The 18429-nt window shown below is 25.3% G+C and overlaps 2 protein-coding genes across 5 annotated transcripts; one reads left to right on the plus strand and one right to left on the minus strand.

The window, feature by feature from the left end:
• Positions 1–1961: 1961 nt before the first annotated feature.
• Positions 1962–8265, minus strand: LOC132932112 (serrate RNA effector molecule homolog). Of its 3 annotated transcripts, none has more exons than XM_060998329.1 (18): positions 8038–8265; positions 7802–7952; positions 6974–6994; positions 6589–6711; positions 6402–6491; positions 5655–5888; positions 5504–5570; positions 5221–5441; positions 5062–5153; positions 4812–4876; positions 4649–4741; positions 4308–4448; positions 3695–4033; positions 3468–3605; positions 3120–3401; positions 2925–3049; positions 2748–2852; positions 1962–2649 (listed from the first exon to the last, which is right to left on the minus strand). In XM_060998329.1, the coding sequence occupies exons 2-18, from the start codon at positions 7927–7929 to the stop codon at positions 2589–2591; spliced, it is 2325 nt and encodes a 774-aa protein (XP_060854312.1). In that variant the 5' UTR covers positions 7930–7952; positions 8038–8265; the 3' UTR covers positions 1962–2588. The 3 variants fall into 3 exon arrangements, with proteins under 3 accessions (XP_060854312.1, XP_060854311.1, XP_060854313.1); XM_060998328.1 differs by having other exon boundaries at positions 7802–7961; positions 8038–8264; XM_060998330.1 differs by lacking the exon at positions 6974–6994 and having other exon boundaries at positions 7802–7961; positions 8038–8263.
• Positions 8266–8807: 542 nt separating this feature from the next.
• Positions 8808–16791, plus strand: LOC132931837 (ubiquitin-protein ligase E3C). 2 transcript variants are annotated; one of them, XM_060997876.1, is made up of 15 exons: positions 8808–9252; positions 9326–9535; positions 10336–10572; positions 10638–10816; positions 11589–11827; positions 11903–12117; positions 12190–12359; positions 12971–13230; positions 13350–13531; positions 13622–13826; positions 13939–14172; positions 14235–14479; positions 14547–14888; positions 16160–16417; positions 16481–16791. In XM_060997876.1, exons 1-15 carry the CDS (start codon positions 9133–9135, stop codon positions 16646–16648), a joined length of 3264 nt encoding a protein of 1087 aa, XP_060853859.1. In that variant the 5' UTR covers positions 8808–9132; the 3' UTR covers positions 16649–16791. The 2 variants fall into 2 exon arrangements, with proteins under 2 accessions (XP_060853859.1, XP_060853858.1); XM_060997875.1 differs by having other exon boundaries at positions 8809–9252; positions 13347–13531.
• The last annotated feature ends 1638 nt before the right edge of the window (positions 16792–18429 follow it).

An 18429-nucleotide genomic window follows, 5' to 3' on the forward strand; every position in this document is an offset into this window, starting at 1 on the left:
TAGGTATATTTCCGATTTTTATGTTTATTATTTTAGAATATTCAAGTATTCTTATTGATTTATTTTTAAATAACGGACAGTAATCAAATTTACAATGAGGTCAACAGATATAATAATATTTAGGTATACTATGAAAGATTAAATGATATACACACGAGATCATTGAACTGGTGTGACAATAACTTCGATAAGCTTATACGGCCGTTATCGACTTATCGTCATCTATTCCGTTGGTCATACCAATTTTTCATTACATACTTGTGTTTGTTAGTCGATGCTGGTGCGATATTGTGTGTGTCAACTGTTTTTTATTGTATAATAATAGAATTTATAAAGAGTGAAAAAGGCAAAGATAAATTAAATTATAACAATATAACGGTTATATGTATATTTTTGAATAATTTGGAACTGAAGTCTATATGGAAATGTGACCAATATAAAAAATGAAGTGTAAAGGCTGTATTCATTCTAACAATGATCAAATAATTTTTAAAGAAATATTACATAATCATGTACCAGATTGTGGAAATATTAAAGCAGCCAGCTATTAATTTGATAAAAAAATATTACTACACATAATATGGAATTGAGCACTCGTGCTGAGTGCTGACCATGCTGTAATTAGTTCAGCTTCGACCTCTGTAAGTTAATAATATTTATTCAATTCACTGACTACCGTGTTAATAATAATAATATAAATATAATATAAAATAGTATAAAATACATTTTGTAACTTGTATTATTATTAACCCTTTAAGTGTTAATGTAATATCGTCACGACTGTGATTAAATTGTTATTATTATTTATTATTTTTTTAAACTAAAATTAGCGTTTAACTATCAGTTATTTAAAAATAAATAAATAAGAGTAGAAATAGAATAGACATTATTATAAGAATATTTGAATATTCTAAAATAATAAACATAAAACTATGAAATATACCAATAGGGTAATAAAATAACTAAAAATGTTCGTTCGGCGATTGTATTGAATCAATGCTTTACAATGGAATATACAAATCAGGATACCAGATGATTCTGTTCATGAAATTTTTAGATTAAGCAGATGCAAATTATATAAATTAAAAAATATTATGGTGAAATACTCTTGCAATACCAGTTACAACAGCATTGATAAAAAGAAGTGTTGTGAATACGATTTTGAATAATACCAGCAATAGAATGCTACTAGGGACATTGATGCATTGCATAAGTGGGGCTCGGAAATTGACGCATTTTGCATTTTTTTTTTTTTGGACGATGCTTTCCTGACCACAAATGTGTTTCATTAGTATATGTGAATCTGAACAACTACCTAATTTTTATTTTGCATTTTTTGGTGTTTATTATTTTTTAAGTCATTTTTTGTCATTTTTACTGATTTCACATTAGTTCTTATCGTATCTTGTCATTATGCCGATAACTTACTTAACATTTTGAAATTACCACGGACTAAGATTAGTACCTATCCGATTTTATCTCACCAATTACAGTCGTTGCGTTGTTGTGTTATAGTGAATAATATTGTATCTAAATTTTATTATTTTTTCGTAATATTTTCAAAATGCTAAAAAAATTTTATCTAATTTTTAGGGACATTTTTTGTCATTTTGAGTAATTTGTAAGCTTTGATAAATGTAAATAGAAATTTATAGTAAAATAGAGTACAATTTAAAACAAATGTTTGTAATTTTTTTAAGGACACTTATTATCATTTTAATATCATATTTGCACATTTTTTAATGTTTTTAAGGTCATCAACTTCCGAGCCCTAATAATAAGTATTTAGAAACTTGAGATTCCTACTGACAGATTTCTTAATAGTGTAATGAAGAAAACTTGCACAATGATATTAATTTAAAAAATGATTTATATAAACTTTCAGTGTTTATATTGATTCACAAACGGATCGGTTACTTGGTTAAGTTTTCTATTTTATAACTATTAATTCCATAAAACTGTTTAAGTTTACTGTTGTATACACATACAAAATGTGTGATCATTTATTTGTTTAATATACTGTTATAATCCAAAATTTTAGTAATTTAATATTGAGTTTTGTTTATTACATCAATTAATAAGATACTTTCAGAGAAATGTAAATAAGAAATCCTTTAGATTTCCATGTAATTATATAAATATTAGAAATTTACTTAGTACTTTATTGAATCCAGATACACTTTAAATTAAATAAACAATAATATGAGCCAAATTACTTTTAAGATAAAGTAGAAAATATATATTAAGAAATAAATTACTTTCTTTTTAATTTATATAATTATGTATTCCAATAATTAATTTAAAAAAAATATTGTCACTAAGTCAAATTAACTAATAGATTTACATTTATTTAACTATTCAAATAAAAAATGTATGTTCAAAAGTTATCTCAAAAATGTATGTTTGATTAAAAAATAATTCTACAAATAAAGTCAGATATATTTAAAATTAAAATTGGTTTAAACATAAAAAAAAACATGATTTTAATATATATATTATATTATACATAACATAATAATATAATATATATATATATATCCATACATAATAAAATTCTTTTTTTTTTTTAAATTAAATTGTTACTGTTTTTAAATAAAATTTTCTTCTGGTTCTTTAGGAGCATCTAGATCACGGTAATGAATAATTGGTCTGTAATCAAAGCCATCCAAAAATTATAACAATTTAATGCAATATAGCAAATTTATTTTTAAAAAAACTGTAAATATTATGTAATAATTTTAACATACCTTCCACCGCCTCTAAAACCTCCACGAGCTGGTGGTCTAGAATACCCATACATTCCTCGGCCAAATCCAGCACCTCCATATGGTGGATATCCAGGCATTTGGTAGCTATAACATAGATGAGCAAATTATATTTTTTGTATTATAATTATAAATTAAATAATTAAACAATTATTTTACGGATTTGCAGCTGGTGGATATGATTGAGGAGCATCATTTACATCTTTTCTACCTTGTTTACTGCCAGGATGTTCAGGCAACTGTGGTCTTTTCAGATCACGGAGATAATTATTAAAATATTTCACCTTAATAAAAATTAAAAAGCATATTTTAGTTCTAATATGCATGATAAATATATTCTAAAATTTAATTTACTTCTTTTTTAACATCATCCAATTTATCAATATGTTTATTGAAAATATGTTTGCGCACAAATTCAGGACCTTTAAATTTTTTACCCGACAAAGGGCATAACCACTTGTCTTTTGATATTTCTTGTGTATTAGAAGTTACAAACTTCTCAATTTCTTCTTCTTCATTTTTTGCTCCAAGCTGTATTAATTCTTTTTCACTAACTTCATGCAAAGTTGACACAGTCAAAGAGTTAGCTTTTGATTGAAAATTGTGACAATAATCAGTAATTTCTTGTTGTGTAGGCTAAAATGAATTATTATTTAGAACTATTAACTAGCGCTGTTAATATTTAACAAATTATAAACATACCGGGTTACTGGGCAATGCACAACGTGCATGCATAATACCACATCTGTTTGGCATTTCATCTTCATTTACATACTCACTATGGTTGTAAAAGTCAACTGAATGCACAATACGTAAATACAGTAACATTTTATCTAAAGCCTAAAATGTCAAATACATTTTTAATACTATTAAAATAGCTATATTATAGTGTATATAACATTGAACATATAAATTAAATCAATAATTACCTTAAAGAGCTGTAAATCTTTTTCGGTATTATCTTCAGGTTCACAAGCAGCATTTTCACCTAAAAGCTCTTCTTCTTCTGCAGACGCTTCTTCAATTAAAAAATCTGTAATGTTATGTAGAATAGGATTACGTGATACAACACCATAAGTTTTTTCTGAGTTTGGTTGCTCTCCATCAATTTGCCATAAACCTGAACGGTTATCAAAGTTATTTATAATGCTGGCACATAGCTTCATATCATTACGAGCAACTTGTCTATGATTTGTTATTCCATTCACAGATCGTATGCGTTTACTCAAATCTCTATTGACTATAGGACCCAGCTCACTGTCACGCAACTATAAATAACAATTAAATTTTATTACTAATTACAATATTTAGATTTATAATATATTAGATAGTTTCAATATATTTAATAGGGTCCAATTTAAACATTTTATATATATATATATATAAATGCTTACAACTAAAACTTTTTACATTCAAAATATTAAACAATCATCTGTAAGTTTAAAATTGAAACTCATGTCATGATGCAAATACCATTCAATAATGTGAATATACATTTTATGTATTAACATTAAGAAACAATAATTTTAAATTTAAACTTACTCTAACACTATTAAGGTTCCAACAAATTTCTTTGATGTTAACATCTCTATCAAATGTTACCCAACCACGTCTAAACCAACGGCGCTCTGGTAAAGGATCAGCTATAGACAATCTTATAAATCCTGGGAATCGTTTACAAATCTGAAAAAAAAATTAAAAAAGTTTAAGTATATTTTCTATAATTTAAGACAACTATAAAAAATGAAAGTTGTTGCTACTGTAGTACCAGTGTTAGATTAGTCATTAGATAAGAAAATTAGTTATTTTGTTAATCAATGGTTACTTTAAAATACTTTTTTCAAAAATAAATTAAAATTGTTTATGTATAATAAATCACTTACTGTTTCTAGTTCACTTTTGTTTATTGCGGGGGCTAAATTACGTAAAAATACTGAAGTTGTGCGATGCAATGCTCTTGGTTTTACAACATCATCCTGCAATATACATACAATATTAAAATATTAATTGTAAATTAAATAAAATATATTTTAAACAAATGCTTACATTTTGATCACTATCATTTGTTATGTCTAAGACTTCAGGTTTTTGGCCATCCACATCCATTGCTTCTATAAACATATTTACTATATTATTACATATAATTATTTTTTACTAGACAATTAAAACTTAAAGAATTGACGATTTTTAACAATTTCAATTACACATAATCTATAGGTAACTTAAGGTTTTTATTAATTTGAAAATAAAGTATGTTATCCTAACTTAAGAAATAGTCAAATTTAATTTAAATTACCTTCACTTTTTTTTTCATCTGCATTGTCTTTATTTGTTTCGTTATCATCTTCTTTATCACTGTCTACTTCTCCATCAGAATTTCCACCAGCACTAAATTAGTTTCATAAATTAAGGGTTAAAATATTTCAATTGTTTTATATTTATGTAAGCTTCGTACTTAATTTTTTTATCAGTTTCTTTTTTTTCGGGTTCTGACTCTTGTTTAGTTTTTATTGTCTCTTTAGGATTTAATACTGTTAAATCAAAATCTGTGCCTCCTTCAAGTTTTATTACAACTGAATCAAGAAGATGAACTAGAGGCTCAGGATTATCAGCATCCACACAAACAGAATCAATTTTGCCATTTGCTAAAAATTCTTTAAAAACTTCTAACCGTTTCTAAAGGTGAAAATATAAAATAAATATTGTATTTAAATAAAAAAATTAATTGAAATGTTTACCTTAAGTGCTATGGTTTGCTCTTCCTTTCGTTTTATGCTATCATCAGGATGATATTTAATTTTAAACCTTTTAAAATTATAATGTTAAAACACTATTATTAGTATAAATATATCAACATCAATATTTAATTTAATAAGTTATAAAATTTACCATTCCTCATCTTTGTGAGCAACAAAAAATTCATTTAGTTGATTTCGTTTAAACTGTAATTTGTATTCATTATATTTAGCCAATGCTTCTTCATCAGTTATGTTATCATCTTGAGTAATCAAAAAAGCCTTTAAAGACATCATAGGTGGTTGAGTATCTCCTGAAGACTGTTCTGCTGGTGGTGGAACAGGGTGATTTACTGTATGTGCTCCAGGATCTCTCATTGTCATAATTCTTAAATTATATAGTATTAAAATATTATTTAATTTAAAAAATATATATTAATACATTAAAAAGATGTCATACCCGCATGTGTTGTCTCCGTCTTACTTACACATACCATACTAAAATATACAATCAGCAGTTCCAATTTTGTGTGTTTAGTTTAAATATTAGATTCAAGATTGAAAAGACCTATATTTAAGACCTAACTTTAAGGTAAAAACATTCTCAGTATTTTTCTCATCAGTTTATTACAATATTTTAATTATTAAATGAATTTAAAACATTTTTGAATATTTCACATATTCATAATTTGTTTAAACATTAAAAATACCATAAAAACAGATGAAGAACACAGCTTTTACCTTTAAATTTAATAATTTGATGATTATTTCAATATAATATTTAAGCTAAATACACTAAATCGGAACTGCTAAATGAATATTTTAATATGATATGCATTAACAAGATGGAGACAACACATACAGGTACAACATTCTTTTAAATATAAATTTAAATATTTACCTAGAAACAGGAGGCATATGATGTGCAGGCGGTTCCCATGGTGCACCATAACCATAACCAGGAGGTTCATAACCAATACGTCTGTCTTCCCTATAATTTATTATCATTCATATTATAATTTATAAAATAATTTAGAAAACAGATTATTTTTAATTTTTCCTTTATACTAGCTAATATAAATACTTACCAATCTGGAGGCCTCATTCTCTTAACTGGAGGTGATAGATCTCTTTGAGCACCTGGACTATAACGATCACGCATTGGGCCTCTATAATCTCCTCGACCTCGGCTACGTGCACCCCAAGTTTCTCTATAAAGTAAATTAAAATGTATTATATATTTGTTTAATAAAACAAAGATGTAATGTACAATTAAAATTTAATTGTTTAACATCATAAAGCGCATTTAAAATAAACTTATTTTATAAATAAATATAAATTATTTAAATCAATCAATTTACTACTAAATTTCAATAAATATAATGTTATTTTAGGTACTAAATTTTTATACTATCTAATAAATAAATAAATTATGAGACAAGAAAAGCTCTTAAATTGTTAAATAATAAGTACCTTGTGGTTTTCATCAATCGGCTAAAAAATAAAAAATGTATATAAAATAGGTTTGCACAATTTTTACAAAAAAAAAAATTAAATATTTTTATTTGATTAATATTTAATTATTTATAGTCATGTTTTATTAAATATTTAATCTTTATGTAATTATTTTCTTAAATTATAAATATGTTCATGTAAACGTGTATACAATTCTTATTTTTAAGAAACTTGTAAAATTTTTAAGTTATTCAAACAAGATTTTTTAATTAAATTATAATTAATATTATTATAGCATGTTGACATTTTATGTGTAAGGTCATACTAATGCACAATATTTAAGATTTTTTTACTGTATATAATATTTTAAAAATATATGTTTGATATTTTATTTATTTATGTTTAGAGTTGTTATACAATTTATAATTGATGTATGGAAATGGATTTATAAGTTTATAACTACAGAGAGGAAAATTTTAATTTCAAACTACAATATATCTAATAGAAATATCATATAACATAACATAATTATGAGTTTAAACTTGGCTTTAATTTAAATAAATATAGTACCCTTTCTGGACAAGATATAAGTAAAGAAAAATTATGTACCAGAGTGAATTAACATTCAGGTTTCAAAACTAAGTTATTATTTAGCTACTTTGTTAGTATTTTTTATTCTAAATCGTCTAGGATTGTCAGTCTCTCTTTGTAAGTGAAATAAAATATGTATCTGTGCCAAGGTATAAGCAATCATACTTTACCTAAATACAAACATGTTGAATGAATTTAATAAAAAATTTTAATTTTACTATATAAGTTAATACTGTATATTTAAAGCAGTCTTACCTGTCATTCCAATCATCACGCATTCGACGGTCATCTCTGCGGTTATCACCACCTCTGATTGATTCGGTACGTTCACCTCGAAATTTATCCCTTCGTTTCCTATCGTATTCATCATCGCTGTCACCCATTTTGCCTACTTCTCAGCTTAAGACTATTTGACCTAGAAACGTTTGAATATAATGTATAACATAAACAAGTTTAATAAATAAAAAATAGTTGACATCTACTAATGGTACCTAGATTTATTGTACAGAATGTATTTTTTTTAACGCATCAAACATCTAGAAAGGTAAAATACATTTAACCCAACTTAATTGCGTGAACTTAGATTATAATACTATATACCTAACCAGGGCAATCAAAACAAAATATAAAAGTAACGTAACATTACAAGTAGTAGGTAAACTAAGTAACGTCAAAACGCAAGCGGCAGGCCGCTGAGTCGCTTAGAGTTAAAATAATAAGATCACACAAATTGAAACTAGACAAGGCAAACAAACTGTAAAAACAGTGTAGACAATATAACATATTTTGATTTACAAAATTCTATAACTTGTACATGATAATAATAATATTGTTTTTTTATTAAGTATACATTTTTTTTTTGTGCATTAAGCATAAATATATCAGTATAAAAATGGCAATGTCAATTAAAACTTAATATGGATCACTACCTTTAGTTCCACAAATATTAAAATGTGTTTTGTACATAATTTTATAATGATAATGAATATTATACTATTCACATCACAATTGAACCATTAAAACCAGAGACGTTTAATTTTTACCATGGCTTTTTATGGTTATGATTATAATATTATTTTATTTTATGAATAATATATTATTATTATATAAGATCTTTTCATCACTTAAGTTGCAAGCTTGTACAGATAAATGTGATCATGGTCACCCCCACAAATTAGGGGTGTCGTCAATCGTTATTTACTCAATAATTAAGCGTTATCACATTTTCTGCGCATCTGATAAAGAATTCGAGTATTAATTTCTTACGAAACTTTGATCGTGACGTCAACAAAAAGATGCCGCGCAGTAGTGTATTAGCACACCCAGTTAATCATAAATAAACCTTATGAAGCAAAATATAATAGTGATAATAAAATAAAATATGTAAAAGTCATACTTGCTGATAATAGCATCATAACAACAAAAATTATTAGGCATACAATAAATCTTCAGAGTTCGAACTTGGACTTCCTACTTCCTAGTTCCTGAACTGAATTTCTGCTCGTTTGAATCCTTGTCAATGTTCATATACATGTTTTTTTATTTATAATGATCAAAAATAATTTTATCTTAACCAATATTCCATAATGTACAGTTTTGAAGGAGAATTTCGTAGGAAACCAGAGCAAAATTATGCAGGAGCTAGTGTACATGAACCTGTCAGTAATCTTATACAGAGAGCTCGGTATGAACGAGAAAAAAGAGAAGTATGTGTTCAAACTGCATTATAAATTATATTAAAAAATAGTTACAATAGTGTTTGTTATAAATTATTTAAAGGAAGCAAGACGTGAGCAACTACGTGTTATTAGAGTGCAATCTTGCGTTAGAAGTTTTCTAACGAGAAGGAAAATTAAACGGCATTATCGTACCTTGTTTGATAATACTGTATCAAATCTGAAGAATAAACAACTGTCCGAAGAAGTATTATCAGACCTCGTAAAAAATTTGGTGTTCTTTCATGATAGAGAAATTGATTCTCAACGACTTGTAAGTCACTTCATTTTGTTGTTTTAAATGATTTCATATAGCTACTCATTTATTCAATTAAACCTTACAAATTTAAACATTACAAATTAATTATTTTTATTTTTTTGAATACTAATATATAAAATTAATATACAGTTTAAATTTCTTTTTAAAATTTAAAATTCATAGTAAGCACTAAATTATTCCTCATTATAAATAGTACAAATAACTGACCTTCTAATATTTGGAAAAAAAACGTCCTAATATTTATATTAAACTGGTATAGTTTAAGTATACCTATTTAATCAATGCCCAATGTTAGTATGTATAACCAAATAGTATTATTTTGTTTTTGCTATTATTTTTAAAATATTTGGTAACTGGTAATTTATCTTTATTGACAAATCTGAAACATTTTATTATATTTTTTTCAAGATTGCCAATTCTTACCTAAAGCACTTTCTTTATGTTGAAACTTGCTGTTTCATATTTTCAATAATTTTTAAAAGAAGAGGATAAATGATATGTGATTGAAATAATTCTGTTTCTAATTTGTTAAGAAAATTTGATTTTTCTATATAATAAATAAATAAAGTTATTTAATGGGATTTTTTTGTACCATAATTTTCAACAGTTTAAGATCCATTAAAAAATATTAATCATAAATTCATAATTAATATAATTTGCAATTTTTATTTTTAAACTTGTGTTTTTATATTATAATAATGTTTAAGAAAACAAGTTAAATATTACATTGATTCTTAAGTTAATTTTATATGTATCATTCTATTAAACTTATTATTTATTTTTTATAATTACAGATTTGGTTATCTCAACATATTTTACGAAATAGTACAAAACTATTAAAATCAAGTTTGGACAGAAATGCCTCTTGGTATTGGCATATGAAATGGATTCTTTCTTTTAATATTGATTTATTAAATGCATCAAATTTGGAATCATTTGCGACACCTTTAAGAATCATAGAAGAGTTAACTTCAGTAGAATCCTATAAAAAGATACTTGGTCCAGATAATGCAGTACTTGCTTTGCGAGATGTTAGTCTATACATAAATATATAATATATTATGTAATAATTATAAATATTTATGTACTTTTATAGTTATTTCAATACTTAGTCAAAAACTGTTATTTTGATAGTTTACGTAAAATTCTCGATACTAAAATTCCAGCAATGTTTGATGTTGAGGACACACCAGCTCCGCCTTTGGCTAAAAGTATACTAGAATTTGTAAAAAGACCATTTTCAGTACAATCAACAACATTTTTAGATGAATACACGTAAGAGTTTGTTTTTTATTTTACTATATTAAATAATGTATCACCTATGACAGTATTTTACCTTTGTGTCACTACTCTTCCTCCAATTGTTGATCTATTTACAGAAGACATGTTAATGTTGTTAAATACTGAAATATACTTAATGCCTGATTTTTGTTTAGGGTCATAACTCAACTATTTTTGACTTGTGGCATAGGCTTATGATTTTAGAATTGTTTTGTTTTTTTTTTTTATAATATTACCCCACAATAATAATATATCATTATCACATTTCCTCAAGTGCATACTCAGGATTTTTTTCCCTGGATTTACAAATTTTTCCACTTAATCATGTACACAAATATAAAATAACCACTAATTCAATCAAGCCACCTGACCAAACCGTTAGTATATAAATCTAAAAATATTTTTCAATAAAGTAATCAATTCACAAATGCTACAAACCCTATCATGTCAGTTAACTATTAATTTTTATCAATTATTAAATTAAAAAAATATATCATCTTTATAATATATTTGTGATGAAATTGTGTACTATAAATTGTAATAATATATAATCTAATATAAAAATAGTTTTAGGGGATAACTTCTGCCCTAAAGTTCCATTAGGTACACACATGTGCCACCCATTTAGAAAAACAGACAAATATGTACTTAAGTAATTTTCTATACACTACCATTATCAATCCATAATATGTGTAAACCATTATATATTTTAAACATTAAAAATTAATATATTTTACATTTTCGAATTTTAACATTTGTTTTATAGCTGTACGATTATGAATCACTTTATAAGAACCTTTTTAAAAGGTCCTATATCTGATATCAATCATAAATTTATTCTACCAAGTTTATCATTGGACCAAAATAAAGTTGATTATATCGGACCAGATTTTAGACAATTAGTGCTGTCATTAACTCACTCTTCAACTCAACTTAAACAGATGAATATAAACCTATTTTATTCTTTACTAATTCTTGAGCCATCTTTTGAAGAATATTCATTTGGTAAATTAAAAAAATGTATTCTATTATTACTTTATACTATGTTTTATTATTTTATTATTATTATACTTTTTATAGTGATAAAATGCCATCAAACTGGACGTGAAGTAAATGCAATTAATGACTATTTGGATATTATTTCAACTTTAGCAAGTCATTTGGCAGAGCCACCAGTTATTGACTATCTAAATAAAACATGGAAATATATAAACGTGAATCATGATAGTTCTGATGATGAATCAGATGATGACGATGAAAAATTATTTAGTGGTTATACAGAAGATAAACTTGAGGCAAGATATTTTGTGTTTATATGTATAATTTATATTTGAATAATTATAATATCAAAATATATTTTTCATTAGATTTTGAAATTATGTTCAGAACAATTAAATGAATCATTTAGAGTAAACAGAATAATACTATCTGTTGAAGAGTCTTGTTCTTCAAATTCTATAAATTTTTTGCTTGTACCTGTTTGCAAATTATGTCATTATTTGCTCATGTCTCACAAACTTGCTGTACATAACTACAGGTAAAAAAATATTTCATTAACAAATCATCAACAAAATTATATTCTTGCCCATGAAAGAAGTAAACTGTTTCACGTACAAACTGGCAGCAGCGAACGTACAGACGTATGTCAGTATGTTAAAGAATGATAGATGTGTTGTTAAGACTCGGGTACATTTTGGTCATTTGACGGTTTACTTCTTTCATAAGCTGGAATAGTACTTAAAATCCTGAATTAAACTAAAATACTTATACTCTTTTCCAAGTAAGAGCAACATTTGTTATTGACCAAAAGCAATTGTTATCGCACATTCCTATTCCAAAAAGCTTTCTCTTCTATATCATTTCTGCTTCTGTCGCAACATTGTATACATCAGTAGGCTGTACCACCGTTGTGTGGCAGACTAAGAGTGATCTCTTAATTAGAATAGAGTATAGTATCAACTATATTATTTTTCCTTGTCAGAAACAAATTTTCTAATGACTATAAAATGTATTATTTTTTAAATTATTAAGTAACTTATGAAAAGCATGTACATCTACTGACTACTATGTTCAAAATAATGATTATTAATTCATATCAAAAAAAAATAATAATAAATTAATGCATTGTGATTACATTTTATTTTTTAGACTATTATATACATTGGCATTGAAAGCTGATTTCTTACAACATTTATGGAAAACTATTATAAGTACAGAACAACAATCACTATTTGGTCCTAGTCTAGTTACTACCAGTTTAGTAACAGTGATATCAAGAGGAACTAACTTAGCTCCTGGTGATTTTGACCGAATTGTACCATTATTAGCTACATTTTGTTCTTTGTTTAGTTTATTAATATCAACGTTACATGATGCAGAATTTAACAAGGCTGTAGGGAATAATTCTGGTAAATTAAAAATAAAATTATTTAAGTATTTATAATATTTTAATAGTTTTTAATAAATTATTTGTGCGTACATATTGTTTAATAGTAAATTATATATAATTATTTTTTATTTTTAGAAGAAAGTACAAACAACCCGTTAAAGTTCACAGCAATAGATCTTGTATCAATTACATCAATTCTGAAAGATGTGGCTTTAGGTTTAATAGAATTAGCATATCCAGATTCAAGACCTTCGAAAATGCCGTACAACAATAACATAAATCAGAATGCTCAAACTTCAATTTGGTCTCATTTATTACGAGTAAAATATATTATAACTTATAATAATATATCTATTAAGCCTATTATAATTTTCATACTTAATAATATAAATACTTATTTTATTTGTTAGGTGACTGTTAGTTTGCTCGGTCAACTTCATGCTAGAGATCTGCGTTGTAAATTTTGTCCAGAAGGACACTGGGTATCAAATCGTTTTACAATGAATTCTGCATATGACAAACCATCAAATATGCATTTTATGCAATATACTCGACGTTCTAGATTAAACTATAGACCTTTTAGAGGAGTTCCTGTAATATCAATGGATAATTTAGGTATAATTATGATAAATAAATTGATGGTATTTTTTGGAATAAGTGTTTGCTTCAATCTTTGGTAATTAAATACAAATTAACTTCTAATATTAACAACTTTATTTTATTTTAGATGAAGGGCCTCCTTTAACTACTCGTCAAGTCCGTATTTTAACTGTTTTAAAAGAAATACCATTTGTTTTGCCATTTGAAGAGCGAGTTGTTGTCTTTCAAGGTTTATTGTTAAACAACAAAGTAGAATATCAAAATCCTGATTCTCATTTTATGGTTGGATCGAATATCCATATTACAATTAGACGTAATTATTTGTACGAAGATGCTTTTGAAAAATTATCTGTTGAAAATGGTAAATATTTAATTGTATTTTTATGTGTAATTCTTGTTATATTTTTAATTTATAACTCATAGAACCAGAAATACGACAAACATTAAGAGTACATATGAAAAGTGCTGCTGGCTTAGATGAAGCTGGTGTAGATGGTGGAGGACTATTAAGAGAATTTTTATCTGAACTTCTTAAGACAGCATTTGATCCAAATCGTGGATTTTTTAGGATCACTAATGACAATATGTTATATCCTAATCCATATGCTCATTTAATACAACAGAATTTTGCTGCGCATTATTTTTTCATTGGTAGGATGCTTGGAAAAGTCAGTATAGTTGAATATTTAATTTATTATTTTTTTTTTATATATTTAATTAATAATTGTATTTTAGGCTCTTTATGAAAATTTATTGGTTGAGCTTCCTTTAGCAGAATTCTTTCTATCAAAAATTATTGGCCGCCAAACCGAAGTGGATGTTCATCATTTAGCATCCTTAGACCCACTCATGTATAGAAATTTATTGTCATTGAAAAATTATGATGGAGATGTTGTAGATCTTGGTCTAGATTTCACTATAGTAATTGATGAATTTGGTCAAACTCGTGTAGAAGAATTGAAACCCAATGGTGCCAATATTACTGTAACTAATCAAAATCGAATTGAATATATACATTTGATGGCTGATTACAAGCTTAACACACAAATTAGAAAACAGTGTTATTTTTTTAAACAAGTAACTATAAAATAAATTTATTAATATTAAAGTATATTTTATTAAAAATATTAGCATATTACAGTTATAAAAAGGTAATTCCATATTACAAATGTATAGATCAGCGGTTCCCAAACTTTTTGGTTCACGCATCCCTAAAAATAAAAATAAATAATTGTGCCTCCCATGAATAAATAAATTACAATTTCATATTTTTAATTTTACGACAAAAATCCAGCTACAAATATTATTTATTTATTATAGCAAATATCATTTAAAAAAAAAAAACAATGACTGTTATTATGTAATGAAAAATTTAATGTGAACATTGGGCTTATTTTCCCTTTTATTAATGCTTCAAAATTATGCATCAACGTTATTACCTAATACCTACCACTCGTATTTTGTTTTCAACATTAAGTTTGGACCAATACTTAGATTTTAATACTGCAACTGCCGATAATCTTGCTTTCTACAAATTTGTTGCAACAAGTGATATTAATATACGTAAAGCTTTGTAAAGTTGTAAACTATATTTAGAGTAGCTCCTATTTGGTTCTTTATTTTAGACAATGATTACATTTTTATTTATTTATATATTTTATGCTGATGCTAAGTATATTTTTTTTTTAAAAATCTGTCTAATTTATTTTTAAATAGATAGCATTATTATCAGAATACCTTATAAATGAACATTATTTTCAGCTGTTTTTTTTTTTATATATTTACTTAAATCTGTTTAATAGTATTTTTTGGCCAAAAACATGCTTTAACCTTGGTTTAAATTTCTGAGATCTGTATGAGTTAAGATCTTTTTAACTCTGTGCACTGTTTGTTTTTCTCCTGTCTCATTTGCAACATATACAAAAAGTATTCATGCAAAATAAATAAAATAATTTTTTTTTATGTTTTTAAGTTATCTTGAATAAAATCACCTACTACAAAAAATTATAGAAAATAATATTTTTAAGGATAGAATTTTATCTAAATTTTGTATCAATACATTTTAAATATACTAACATTTATTTTTATTTTCAAGTAAAATACAAAGTCAGATAATATTAAAATATAAAACCCATGCATCAAATTATCAAAAATATTATCCTCTATAATTTTTGTAATAAATAAATTTACTCTATGATTACTCAAAAATCACAAATAGTTATTTTACTTGAATTTGTTTTATGGTTTTATATCTATGTTGTGTATGCGTTTGGAATAGAAAGGAAATATTATTATATCCTTTTATTATGTTTTATTATTTTAATTAATTTTCTTTAATATTTTGTTAGGGTTTAGCAAATGTAATTTCTCTAGATTGGTTGCGTATGTTCAGTAACCATGAAGTCCAAGTGTTAATTTCTGGTGCTGAAGTTCCAGTTGATATAGAAGATTTGAAAAAACATACAAATTATGTTGGAGGATATACACCGGAAGACCCAGCTATAGATTTGTTTTGGACAGTTGTTAATGATTTTACTGATGAACAGAAGACGAAGCTTTTAAAATTTGTGACTAGTTGTTCACGTCCGCCCCTTCTTGGTTTCAAGGTACATACATTAAAATGTAAAATAATTTATATATTTAGGCCACTAAAATAAAATATTTTACAGGAATTATATCCGCCATTTTGTATTCAAAAAGTAAGTTCTTCTGATCGTTTGCCAACTGCCAGTACTTGTATGAACCTTCTTAAGATGCCAGTGTTCAAAGACTATGAAACACTAAAAACAAAGTTATTGTATGCAATACAATCTGGTGCAGGATTTGAACTTAGTTAATTTAATATGGTTGTTCTTTTTTTTATCACTTGGTATGTACTTGATAACAAAAATGTTTGGAATTAATAAAATAATGTATTATTTTGTATCTATATTCTAAAAATATTTTTATTTATTGAATAAATCATTTTTGTGGTCTTATATTTATGTATAATTTATATGAGAACAATATTGTTTTCTATATAGAAATAATATTTGCTTTTCTAATCTGTATAATTACTGTAATACTGAATATATGTACATTATTCTATCATCTTTTTTAATGATTTTAAATAGAAATGTGAGAAGGTTGATTAATACCTATGTAAATGAATATCTTTTTAAATTTTGTACCTAAACACATTCATTATTTTGAATGTACTGTATCAATGTTAGATACTAATTTTTTAAAGTATATTATGGTAAAAAATGTATAACTAATATTATTTTAACTTTTAATTTTAATTTTAATATTTGTACATAAATTACATTATAATTTTACTATTTAATAGTTGAAACCAATTATTAGTATACTGTAAACGGTGAATTATTGGTTCACTATTTATTTATTAAATGTTTAGTGATAATTTATGCTACCCACCATAACTAGGTAATAGTTTGATAAATAGTGTAACATAAATTGAGAATTTATATTGTATACACATTATAAGTATGATGTTTATGAACAAAATAATGCTTATGTTGTTGTATGCACTCTATCTTACTGAGACAGTTGAAAGTTATGTATAATTTTAGACAAGATAGCAATTTTATAAGGTTTGCTGTCTTTTATCAGTTATCTGTTATAAATCATAATTTATCCATAAAATTGAACATATATTATTGATCATATTATATTTTGACAATTGGTGTATTATTATTTTATTGAAACTTGATGAAGACAACTTAACAGAACTGACACATTTAATGATTTTTAAAGAGAAATTATGAAAAATTTTAAAGAAAATATTTTTATTAATGATATCTTTATTTAAATTTGAAGTTTTTCGAAAATGATTTTATTGGTGGTAATTATTATGTACCTATACTTATTATTGTATATTGTTAATATTAATTTTTTTTCTGTGGTTTATATTTAGATGTATTCATAATACAATTTAGATATTTCATAATTAGTAGAAATATTTTAATGTAGAAGAATACTATTGTAATAAATTTATTTATATATAAGAGTTCTATGAACAGAGGGTGTTTTGAGGTAGAGCGCTTAAGACAAGATGGCCAAAATAATAAATTAATAAATTATATTACTATTATCATGAGTATATATTTAGACATGATTGTCATAATATACAATGCAATGGAGTGCTCAGATTTTTTGATGGGGGAGATATTCATTTTTGACTTGTCATTGTACCTAAATTTTTTTTTTTATAATAAATAATAATAAATAAATATGATAATAAATTATTACTAAAAAATCCAAAGAGTGGGATATGACACCCTGACCCATCCACCATGAGCACGCCACTGATACAATGAGTAGTCCATGGTCAAACATACTACATACAAGATAATTGGAAAACAATAACATTCGGTGCCAAATCTAAGTCTATAGTAGTAAACAGGGCAAAAGTTCAGTATATATAACTAAATATTTTGGGACCCTAATATCAAAAAAAAAAATGTATATCTACAATCTACATTTTACATATACCTTAATCTAGTTACTTCTACTATTTATAATGTACATCATTATATTAAATATCAAATATCATTGCATATAAAATACCTACGTGATATACTGATATACAAATCAAGAAATAATAATACATCAAATA

Source organism: Rhopalosiphum padi, chromosome 1 (genome assembly GCF_020882245.1).
Source record: "Rhopalosiphum padi isolate XX-2018 chromosome 1, ASM2088224v1, whole genome shotgun sequence".
NCBI lineage: Eukaryota > Metazoa > Arthropoda > Insecta > Hemiptera > Aphididae > Rhopalosiphum > Rhopalosiphum padi.

Coding starts and splice junctions, on each gene's coding strand:
- LOC132932112 (XM_060998329.1), bottom strand. CDS start 7,929: ATGGGTGACAGCGATGATGAATACGATAGGAAACGAAGGGATAAATTT. Junction 5,889..6,401: donor CATATGCCTCCTGTTTCTAG/GTAAATATTTAA, acceptor ATATAATTTAAG/AATTATGACAATGAGAGATC. Junction 3,050..3,119: donor TGGATGATGTTAAAAAAGAA/GTAAATTAAATT, acceptor ATTTTTATTAAG/GTGAAATATTTTAATAATTA.
- LOC132931837 (XM_060997875.1), top strand. CDS start 9,133: ATGTACAGTTTTGAAGGAGAATTTCGTAGGAAACCAGAGCAAAATTAT. Junction 13,231..13,346: donor GGCTGTAGGGAATAATTCTG/GTAAATTAAAAA, acceptor TTTTATTTTTAG/AAGAAAGTACAAACAACCCG. Junction 14,480..14,546: donor TTGGTAGGATGCTTGGAAAA/GTCAGTATAGTT, acceptor ATTGTATTTTAG/GCTCTTTATGAAAATTTATT.